This window comes from Trachemys scripta, chromosome 6 (assembly GCF_013100865.1).
Source record: "Trachemys scripta elegans isolate TJP31775 chromosome 6, CAS_Tse_1.0, whole genome shotgun sequence".
NCBI classification, from domain to species: Eukaryota; Metazoa; Chordata; order Testudines; family Emydidae; genus Trachemys; species Trachemys scripta.
Window position 1 is genome coordinate 25622286 of NC_048303.1, and position 12208 is coordinate 25634493.

General features: G+C 36.9%; 1 protein-coding gene across 1 annotated transcript in view; it reads right to left on the reverse strand.

Annotated features, from left to right (window-relative positions):
• Positions 1 to 1522: 1522 nt before the first annotated feature.
• The window catches only part of TTC33 (tetratricopeptide repeat domain 33), a 98028-nt gene continuing 87342 nt past the window's right edge, over positions 1523 to 12208 (reverse strand). The window contains exon 4 of the mRNA XM_034773566.1: positions 1523 to 4054. Within this exon, the coding sequence (XP_034629457.1) occupies positions 3701 to 4054 (354 nt within the window). The 3' untranslated portion in view covers positions 1523 to 3700. The remainder of the gene's footprint in view (positions 4055 to 12208) is intronic.

Here is a 12208-nt window from a genome sequence, read left to right on the forward strand (position 1 = left end):
GTTCAGGAGTTTATGCAAGTCTTTAATTGTGCGTGTAATTCACTCAGTGCCAGCCCATCAGCCCTCATCTTAATAAACCACAACTTTCAAACCACGCTATTTAACAGCTGTCAAAATGACCTCCATTCCTTCGGTTTCCAAAGCACTACACAACTATCAAGGAGTCATCCTGCAGAATCTCTGTTGGAGTACAGCTCGATGAATTATTCCAAAACACACTTGAGTCTTCATTCAAAATTATTACATAAAAATCTTTGGCATGCTCTCACTCTTGCTGTCCGCTAACTTTGGAGCAATTGAGTTTTGCGTGAATGAATAGATGTAGAAAGTGAAAGGTAAGCCCGCACACACAAGTATTTGCATCAAAAGTGGTATGTTATTGCAGTCTATAAGTATCTGCATGGGGAACAATGGATGGAAGTTGAAGCCAGACAAATTCAGACTGGAAATAAGGTGTAAATTTTTAATATTTAAGCAATTTACCAAGGGTTGTGGTGACTTCTCCTTCACTGACAATTTTTAAATCAAGCTTCAATGTTTTTTGAAAAGATATGCTTGAGGGATTATTTTGGGGAAGTTCTATGGCTTGGAGTAACTCTTGAAGTGACAATCTGCATCTAAAATTAATGGTCAGACTTCTCACTAGGCACAGAGGAGGGGGAAAACGCTCTTAACCACTGCAGCTATCTGGGCATCCAGGACCAGATGTGGATCTAAAATGACCTATCAAAGTTGTGAACCTGTGTGACACTACCTCAGTCATATAACCTCTTGCATTCCTTCCCACACCTACCAATATTACCTGTGTCTCGACTGAATTGAGCCTCAGCTAGCTAGCTCTCTCTCATCCAGGTCCCAAGCTCTGCCCATTACACGTTGGAGAAAATTGCTACTTTTCTAGCATTGACTGGTCTCATGCTATCTCACCACTGTTTGTGTAACAGCCATCTCTGCTGCTTGTGTCATCTGAACAGTCCTCCTTCATCCACACTTCATCTCTTTTCAAATTTAATTGGAAAGCATCTCTTTTCTCCTGATCTGATCTAATCTGTTTTGTGGAGGATGTGTGTGTGTGTGTAAGTTACTTATCATGGTGATGAAGTCCTGCAACCCTTGCCTACATCTTAATTTCTCTAATTTTTAACTCTAACTCTGTGACATAGCTATGTTAAGCCATGTAGTATACAGTATATTTGAATGGAAAATATATAGACAAAAAACTGTTCCCCAACATCCTTTTATTGCTTGATCTTGCCACAATTGTGCCCCTATAGATAAACCACAAACACTTCCTGTAGTTTTTCTACTAAACTAAGGTGTGAAATATTAAAGGGTAAGTTGTTAGAAGCCTTGAAAAGTGGAAAATATCAATTTTGTTTCCATTGCTACCTGTAATTGCTCAAGGCAATAAATTCTGGCAGTTGAAGCATAAATAGGTTTCAAAGATATTTCCCTTTCAGTTTAAATGCTTTCCCTCTTTGGGACCGAAAACTATTGCTTTGGCTAGAAGTGTTGGTCAAGATTTTTCAATACCAATTTTTATTGTAATGATTATGTTTTAAAGTAATATACAAAAAATATTAATACTTTCAGAAACAAAAGACAATAGGTTGATCAAGTACATTACATAACATACTAAACATCAGGGGCACACCTCCCTTCCCAGCACCTCCAATGACCCAGCTTCCACAATAAACAGTCACCAATGATAGGCAGGGAAGTCCACGCTTTATTTACAATATGGAGATATCCAACAAGCAAGACCTAAGCATGCAAAACACAAAACACTGTACAACATTAGAATGAGGTTCATAGCACCAGATGTCAAACTTCCCAATTTGGGAATAACACACCATCACAAGAAGTGTGCTAGGTGCTCCCTCATACAAGACGTTACTGCTCACCTCACTACCTGGAACTAATAATCTAATCTAATCTAATCTAATCTAGAGGGAAACACATGTTCTGTATATTTGGGATGTAAGTGCAGACCTCTCAAACCTGGCCCAACAATCCACCCAAGTTGACAGTATGCAAGGGCATCCTTTCATGAGCCTGACACTGCACCTCTGAAGTCAATGAGAATTTTACAACTAATTTCAATGGGAGCAGATATGGGTTTATATAAACTTGGGACAGGAGGAAGGAGAAAAATCCTTTGCACCCATGAATGTACCACACACTGGAAGGCATAGAATGAAAAGATATATCAGGTCATCTAGTCCAATTCTCTCCAAGTGAGACATAGCAAATATATCCTATCAATGTATACAAGTAGAATTACAGCCCCAGGAACAAATCTTCAAATAGGAGAATTTTCCTGTACCTGAAAGATCTGCTCTGATCCCTCTCAGTGCCAACATTACCTTAGTGGAACAATGATCCTCTTGAGGCTATGCAGTAACAAGATGACCCCTTCATGGCTGTATAGTACATATATAGTAAAACAGTTTTACAGTGCCTGCTGTTGCAACAAGTATAGGTTTATCAATAGTTCTATTATAAAGCCTGTCTTTGGGGAATTAAGGAAAATTTAATCTGAGCTGAAATTTAGCCTATGAATATCAGTCCTGGAGAAGATACGTTTTCCAAATTACAAAACAAAAAGCTTTAACTGTTTTTTGTCACAGAAGGGAAAGATTATAAACACACACATCCTATATATGGGTGTTCTATACATTAGAACCCCACCCATGAAAGGGAGATCCATTATGAATTACTGAAATTTTAGAATTAACCAGCAAGCAAACAAAATGAAGCATTCTGTGTTCCTTGTGTGCAGCACAAGATGTATTTTGTTCATTTATTTTAGCAAGTGTACACAGTCCCCACAAAGCAACAGGAATAAATGCTATCCTGAATAAGTGGCCTGTTAAAAACAAAAAATCATCTAACTCTTTATGGGTGCAATGCCATATCACAGGGAATGTGACCAAACAACACAGCAATAGATTCCCTTCTTTGTAGTCTTACTGTAAAATCATCATAGCACAAAAGAGTTACATCTAAAGATCTATTCCTAATCCATTCCCCATTGTGCATTGTGCACTGGGGACTCCTAACATTTTATGTACTGTGGCATATAAGGAGATATACTTAAGTATACTGGGATGGGTCAAGGTAAGACATGGGCTTGGAATCTGACCCCAGGTTTACAAGGAGTATCTGTGATCTGTAACTTCTTCATAAAAAACTCTATCCCCTATTGAAAATAAAGACTTCTGAGAACAAGCTTTCAGAGTCACACTTCAATTGTGTTGATCTATAATGTTAATTATTAACAGATTTGAGCTGTAATACTTAAATCAACTTTCTCTTTTCCGTTTTCCTTTTAAGTAACTGATAATTAATTACACGAGAAACAGCAGATGTTGTTTAGACTGTGCAGTTAAGAAATTGAGTTGGATGAAAGCAGTTATGATAATGTAATTAGTGTTTTCAAATTATATTTGTGAAGTCTTACAATATGGGTTTTAATATCAACGCCTAGTTGATAGTATGGATGCAGCAGGAATTCAGGTCTTCGCTTATCTGTTGTTTTTTCACGTTTTCTTTAAAACACTTTTCCTCTGAAAAAGCTACTTCAGAAATAATGACCTCTTCTATTTTACCCTGTTCCACTGCTGCTAAAAAAAATTCTTCCAACACTTGATAAATAACGTTAGATTTCAAAAGAATACCAGCAAAAGATTATGCTGCACTATCGGGCTCTGATAAAAACGGCATCATCGGGGGTTGTAGTACATTCCTCCTTTTCAGTTATGGTCTCTACTGTGCCCGAAGCAGACACAATCACTACTGTTTTAGTTGCTGAAACAGTTTTCTCCTTCTCCGCGATAGCTGCACAAACTGCCACAATCTCATCACTTTCAAAGTCATAGTCTGGGATTGAGTCATGGGCAACATCTGCTTCTTTTGCCTCAGCTTGCATCGCCTTAGTCTTTGTTGCTTTCTTTTGCTGATCATGCAGCTTTCTTGCCCAGGTAAGGTCTTCCTTCCATAGTTCAGGGCTCATTGGACAGATGTGCAAGGCCACCTGAAAGCTGCGAATTGCCTAAAAATGAACAGAGAGCGGTTAGCATTTTTTGAGCTGACATGTTTAATCACAGAGATGAAAACAGCCTTCTAGGTCGTTTAGTTCAGCTGTGACTAAGATGATTATTTCAGTATGTTTCTATTGCTCTGTCCAGCCCAGTTTTAAAATCAAGTGATAGCACTTCTCCCATTTTCCCTAGAATGCTTTTCCATGGTTAGTTTTACATATAATTTGGGCCTGATTTTTGAAAAATTGGATGTGTGTGCCTAATTTGTGTGAAAATAGAATGAATTCATGAACAAATCATGTGCTTGTCCAGCAAATGGTACATAACTTGCAATTGTCACATACAAATACCCAGTTTGTGCATGCAATTGTGCTAATTACCAATGCAAATTAGGATTGCAATTGAACACACAACTGTTTGAAAATCAAGCCCTTATGAAAATGTTTGCTATTATTTCAAATGAGAGTTTGGCAGAGGATTGAAGTCTTTAATATAATAAAGTGTTCTTTCACATATTTCTAGGCAGCAACAACCTTCATACAAATTAGCCAATCCAACAAAATCAAATATAAAACTCTCTTAAATGGTAGTGCCAAACAATGAATACTAATTTTCTCTCTCTGGAAACATGAACCATCCTGAACAGAAACACCATTTAAAAGCAGATCACAGAATTTCACTGTTATACAAAAGAATGATGAAACGCCCTAAAGCACAATGCAGATGAAGGGTTACATGTTGCTAACCCAAAATTATAAAAAGGGTCATTTCCCTATAATTATGAATTTTGACCATGCTTGTTGTAAGAGCATTTAACACTAATAAGAACATGACAAACGTATACTAGAAAAAAATCAAGCCAAACTCATTTTATTTTGTTGGCTTTCCATTCCGCCTCTCCCCCTATCAGTGCCCTATCAGTGCGGGAGGACTGCATGAGCTCAGAAAACAAGTCATCGCAAGTGCGTTTTTTTCACCTTCTGATCTGCAATAACCTCAGGGACAGAGATGATGGGGAGCGTAGAAACATTCTATGCTCTATGATTCTAGGGGGGACTGCATGGTCACCTGAGCTGCTGAGTTCGTTCGCCATGCTGACCAAACAGGAAATGAAATTCCAAAGTTCCTGCGGCTTTTCCTGTGTACCTGGCTAGTGCATCGGAATTCAAAGTGCTGTCCCACAATGAAGCACTCTGGGATAGCTCCCAGAGGCCAATACCGTCAATTTGTGTGCACACTACCCCAAATTCGACCCAGCAAATTCAATTTTAGTGCTACTCCCCTCATCGGGGATGAGTACAGAAGTAGATTTTAAGAGCCCTTTAGGTTGACGGAACAGGGTTGGTTGTGTGGATGCAGTCATTTTTAAATCGACCTAACGCGGCTAAATTCGACCTAACCCCGTAGTGTACACCAGGCCTTAGTCATAAAGGGGAAAGTACTGAAATATTGGAAAAATGGTAGAGCACAAATTACAACTGATTAGATTTTAAATGCAAATGGATTTAAGATTTATTGTATAGCCTTTGACTTTCTATATGCATTGCTTTTATCTTAAGAATTCACAGTAAAATTAAATTCACTGTAAAGTCAGTACCTTTTCACGCAAAACTGACAAAACCTTCAAGCCAATGAGAAGTATTTTGATTTCTAAAAGCAACCGCAGCCAAAACTGACTGCTGACCAAACCAAATTATTTTGCTTATGAAAGTTTCCACCTGACTGATCCAAATTCAGCTACAACTGGCTACAAAACCATTGCTACTGTGCTGCAAATCAGTGGTGATAATGCTGAGCTAGAGTTTTGCCTTACAACTAATTTATATAGATACTTGACAAGAAAACAGACCGTGATCAGCTGTTTAACTACAAAATCAATGTTTTCCCTTTAATTTAGTGAGTACACAAAATATCTGAGTGGCTTCAAAATTCTCTGTCCTTCTTTGGTTAAAAGAGCTGCAAGTTATTCTCGTCAAAGTACAGAATAATCTACGTACTCCATGACATAAATTGGTCCTAGCACACAAGAAATAGGAACCCATGATTTTTTTAAAGAAATGCTGAATATGTTATTCGTATTGTTGTTCTGATAAACTGCCATTCAATTCCAGGAAAAGAATGATTTTTTTATTTTGCAGGCATATTGCCAAATCTAAAATTTCTGCAATCAAGGGACTCCAGACAGAGAGAACAGTACAGTTCAATTCTTGTAGAACAGTGTCATTTTACTGATCTTAACCAGCTTTTAATTTCAAGAGGATATTTGAGCTGTGAGTAAATATGAAATGTCCTCAACTGGAACTTCTTAAGTATTGAAAAATGAAAACAAAAACGTCCACTTAGATTTAAAAATCCACAGGGCAGGGACCTATCATTATCCATAAAGTACCATTCACATTTATGGCACTGTAAAAATATAATTATCATAAAATCTAGATTAATAATTGTAGGCAGACAGACAGATGTTCTAGAGTCAACAACACTTCTCTCAATATTTTGAAGAGTAGCCTGGATACTCAACATTAATACAACAGATCGTGCTCTTTCTTTGTAAGCCTGATATTAAAGCTAAGTATTTGCATATTATAATGCTTAATATAAAGAGGTGCATAAAACTGGAGGGATTCACTTTATATCAGATCAAAGATCCTCATAAAAATTCATCACTGTTTTTGATGGAAAATATTTTATGTTGCTATCAGAAATGTTTTAATGTTTATCAATTTCTGCCAAAATCAAGAATTGAAAACAACAGAAAACAAAGCAATCCATGAATCCACCCAATGTTGGTTAAAATATTTGTAACCATTTGCTAGTGCCCTCCTATCTAATTTGAAACACCCATACAGAAGGTAAGATACTGGTTTTTATTCTTATTTTCTTATTTCACATCTTTAATCACACAGACTGCTGCCCTAACCATATTCTGCTGGATAATACTATTATGCTAAAACCATTCATATCTGTGTAAATGGGCTACTTTTAATTCACATTCCTGGAACAGCTTGGACATCCCCCTAATTTATTCCAATTGCTTAACTGGTATTTTAAAAAAATATATGACACTAGCTATAGTCAAGACACAGCTTTAGTCTTATGGACATTTGTGCTGTGACAGCACCTGCTTTTTAGGGATTCCACCATTGTACTTTAAGTCCACATGTACTTTTTCTGGGAGCCTGGCGGGAACTTGTTTGCTTTGATATCCATTTTAATCCATTCCTCTCCTCCATTACACACCTGAAAACCTCAGTTTTTCAAAAGATTTTATCTTTGTTATCACTTTTGAGCTCTGTAGGTTACACCTTCCTCCTGTGATGCATTTCCATTATTGGTTTGCAGTCTTTAGTGTAAAAAGGTGGTTATAATCACACTGCTATCCGTATAAGGAGTTATTTATTATAGGAAGAGCTGATAGTGACACCGATAGTTAAGACTGCTGCCAACACTCTCCACTGCAACCAGGGTGGATAAAAACCAATGATTTTTTTTTTATTTAAATTGGATTTTTTTTGATAAAATGCTTTTTGAGGAAAAAACCTATCTAAAGATAGTTTTAATTAAGATACGTTATAGCTCAAAGATATTTCATCATGGAATAGGGATTATAAATCCTAATTCTATAGTATGAGACAATATATTCATGTAATGTTTAAAAAAAGTTTTGTAAATGAATTCCAATAGTTCATGGATTAGGGACACAATCTTATGGGGTTCCAGGGGCTTCTGTATAGATTATTTAGGTTAATCTTTCTATCTACCCAATGGGACTCAGTGCTCAGTCTAGAAGATATCATCAGATATGCTTAGTTTTGCAGTTCTCAAACTGTGGATTTGTGTCTCCAGAGATAACATGCTTGTTAACAGCAAAAATGTTGTTAAATAAATAATATGTATATATAGACAGGTGAGAAATAACAGACCTCAACCCTACTGTCCCTCTGCAAATTTGTGTACACAGAGTCAATCCCTTACCTCTCTCTAAAAGTGTAAAGTTTCAAAAAGTTCAATCAATAGAAGATTGTTGGGGGTGGAATAGATCTGGACAAGGAGAAGAAGTCTGCAGATAAATGTGAGAAGGGAGGGACAGGTAGTAGAAACAAAAGTGAAACTCTTTCAGCAACATATTCCAGAAGTCTTGAGGTCTTTCTGAGTGTAGCCTTCATTGATTTGAGATCTACCATACCATTCTCTCACTAGAAGGGAAAACCTATAATGGCAGCAGGCTGTAAAAGAGACCCAGTTTGGGAATATTTTAATGAAGTTCCTCTACCTGTGGGTAAGACAGGCATGCGTGCAAAATGCAAACAGAGCAACAAAGAAATGCAAGGACTGTTTGCCCGAATGAAACAACATCATGAGAAGTGTTCCTTCTCAGGAGGAAGTTGTGTTGAAGATGATGAAAGGAACATGTCTGAACATGCAGGATCTTCACGTTGGTAAACTTTTTTATTTCATACTTCTTTCTTAACTTCCTTCTGGACTATTCTTGAATTCTCATGTTTGAGCGAAAAATATAGTTGTTACTCCATGATACTATCATTTTAGATGCAGTTGATATAAAAAATAAATAGCTGAAATAGGCAGATCTTCCTTTTACAATTTCATCTCTAAAGTAGTACTGAGTGTCAGTGAATGCAATGAGTAATATACTAAATAAACACGATGGTAATAATAATTAAATACTGCACTGATTTATTTTGTTTAGGAGAATCCATCCTCATAATACAGGATTCAGAAGACTATCCACCTTCAAGATCACCATTATTTTCTATAGTTTCAGAGTTATCTGCCAATGATAGTGTTTCAGTCACATCATGTATGTTACATAGCCACAGTATATCATTGTAGCAAAAAGGAAAAAAAATCTCCATCATCCAGAAACAACCAACCGTAGATAAGTTTGTGATAAGACCCAGCAGATTACAAAAAGAGGTAATTGATGGAAAAATTGCCCTGTTTGTTTATGCAACAAACTCTCCTTTCTGTATGACTGAGAACCCACACTTCATTAACATGGTTCAGTCATTAAAACCAGGATACAGTCCACCCAACAGAGCAGATGTTGCAGGCAAATTGCTGGATAAAGTGTACGAAAGAGAAATTGAGCTGTGTGCAAAAGGTCTAGAGGGTGAAATTGTTAACCTGAGTCTTAATGGGTGGAGCAATGTCCACAATGATCCTGTTGTATGTGCTTGTGTGAAAACAGAAGAAGGGAATGTCTTCCATACAGAAACAATTGATACATCAGGAAAGGCACCCACAGCAGAATACTTACAAGAAGTACCAGTAAAAGCTATTAAAAGCTATAACAAACTGTGAAAAAAATTCAAATGTCTAGTATGCAGCTTGGTCACAGACAATGCTACAAATGTATCCAAGATGAGAAGAAATTTAGAAGAGAGTCCCATGCTAATAACATACGGTTGCAGTGCTCATTTGATGCACCTCCTAGTCAAAGACTTCAGTGTTCCAGAAATAAAGGCTAATGTTGTTGAAATTGCAAAATACTTCCGTAACAACCATTTTGCAGCAGCTGCTCTGAAAAAAGTGGGAGGAACCAAGCTAACTCTCCCACAAGATGTGCAATGGAACTCAGTAGTGGACTGTTTAGAGCACTATATCAAGAATTGGCCTAATCTGATGATAGTTTGTGAACAAAATCGTGAAAAAATAGATAGCACCATCACAGCCAAAGTTCTCAACATTGGGCTTAAGAAAAATGTTGAACACATGCTGAGTACCCTGAAGCCTATTTCTGTAGCCTTGAACAAAATGCAGGGAAATAGCTGTTTTATTGCTGACGCTGTTGAAATTTGGAAGGAACTGAGTGAGATCTTAAAAAGAGAACTATGCAATGACAGAGTTGAATTACAAGCATTAAAAAAACGAATGGGACAAGCAGTATCTCCAGCTCATTTTCTTGCAAATATTCTCAATACTCGGTATCAGGGTCAAACCTTAACTGCTGAAGAAGAGGAGTTGGCTATGACATGGACATCCAGCAATCATCCCTCCATAATGCCAACTATAATCAACTTCAGAGCTAAGGGTGAACCATTCAAGAAATATATGTTTGCTGATGATGTTTTAAAGAAAGTCACACCAGTGAACTGTTGGAAGTCACTGAAGCACTTGGATTCAGAGACGGTTGAAGTGATAATCTCACTTTTAACAGCAGTAGCTTCTTCTGCCGGTGTAGAAAGAATATTTTCTTCCTTTGGACTAATTCATTCCAAACTGAGAAATCATTTGGGACCTGAAAAAGCAGGAAAGCTTGTTTTTCTTTTCCAGATCATGAACAGGAAAATGAAGGTGAAGACGACTGAGTTAGCTAAAGAAGCCAATATTTAAAGTTTCTCATGCTGACCTGGCTGACATAGTTGATTTAAATTTTTTTTTTAAATTCATTTAACTATTTTAGTTAAAAACAATTTTAACAAAAACAAACCTGATTTTAAAAAACTTGAATGTTTAACTAAATTCAAAAATTCATATGCTTGTTTTGTTAAAATATTATATGTTTGCTGTTGAAGAAAAAAATCCAGAATACATAATGTTGTTGTTTCAGTTAAATAAAACAATTTAAATGTCTGTCCGGTGATGTTCTCCTCCTAATACAGCATGGCAAGAAAACCCTCCAAATATTAATGATTAACCCATTGAATTGGAGATAGCAACAGAGTCCTGTGGCACCTTTAAGACTAACCGATGTATTGGAGCATAAGCTTTCGTGGGTGAATGCATGCATCCGACGAAGTGGACATTCACCCACGAAAGCTTATGCTCCAGTACATCTGTTAGTCTTAAAGGTGCCACAGGACTCTCTGTTGCTTTTTACAGAGCCAGACTAACACGGCTACGCCTCTGATACTTGAATTGGAGATAGTTCACCTCCCAATGACTTCATAAATGTCTGCTTCAATTACCTTTGGTAAATGAAATAACCAAAAAATCATTCATTTTCTAATACAGCTGTAAAACTAATCTGAAAAGTTTTCAAAATAAATCACTTTAAAAATGTATAGTGTGTACCTTCTAAAAATGAAACCTACATCTATCTCTGAGTTGTGAAGAATATGTATTAAGGTTATAACAACCAACAAGAATGTAATTTTATGTAGAAATCCATGATTAAATCGAGTCTTCCTGACTAGTGTTTTCAAGCCATCCTGATTGCAACATCCTCTTTCTAGTTGCTTATTATTTTTTCAAACTTTAGCCATTCAGGCCAATTTTTTCCAATCCAGGTGCCAGTCTCAGAATGGTTTTTTTTTTTTTTTTTTTTTTTTAAGTTTCAGCAGTTTTCAAAAGTTTTTTAAAGTTTAAAATTTTGTAAATGGTTCATCCATTTCTAAGAACAAGGTCTGTGGAAAATATGTAGTTTGACCATCAAATCATAGAAACATAGGGCTGGAAGGGACCTCGAGAAATCATTAAGTTCATCTCCGGTGCTGTGGCAGGACTAAGTAAACCTTGACCATCCCTGACAGGTGTTCTTAGAAAGCTCCAATGATGGGGATTCCACAACCTCCCTTGAAAACCTATTCCAGAGCTTAACTACCCTTATAGTTAGAAAGCTTTTCCCAATAGCTAACCTAAAATCTCCGTTGCTGCAGCTCATTACTTTTTGTTCTAGGTTCACTGGATGGGGAGCACAATTGACCACCATCCTCTTATAATAGCCCTTAACATATTTGAAGACTCTCAGTCTTCTTTCCTCAAGACTAAACATGCCCAGTTTTTTTAACCTTTCCTCATAGGTCAAGTTTTCTAAACCTTTTGTCATTTTTGTTGCTCTCCTCTGGACTCTCGCCAGTTTGTTCAAATCTTTCCTAAAATGTGGCACCTGGAACTGGACACAGTACTCCAACTGAGGCCTCACCAGTTCTGAGCAGAGCAGAATAATTATCTCCCATGTTTTACATATGACAATCCTGTAAATACATCTCAAAATGATGACAGCCTTTTTCACAGCTGCAACACATTGTTAACTCATATTCAAATTGTGATTCACTATAATGTCCAGATCCTTTCCAACAGTATTGCCACCTGCCAGGTATTCCCCATTTTGTAGCTGTGCGTTTGATTTTTCCTTCCTAAGTGAAACACTTTGTACTTGTTGTTATTGAATTTCATCTTCTTTGAATTCAGACCAATTCATC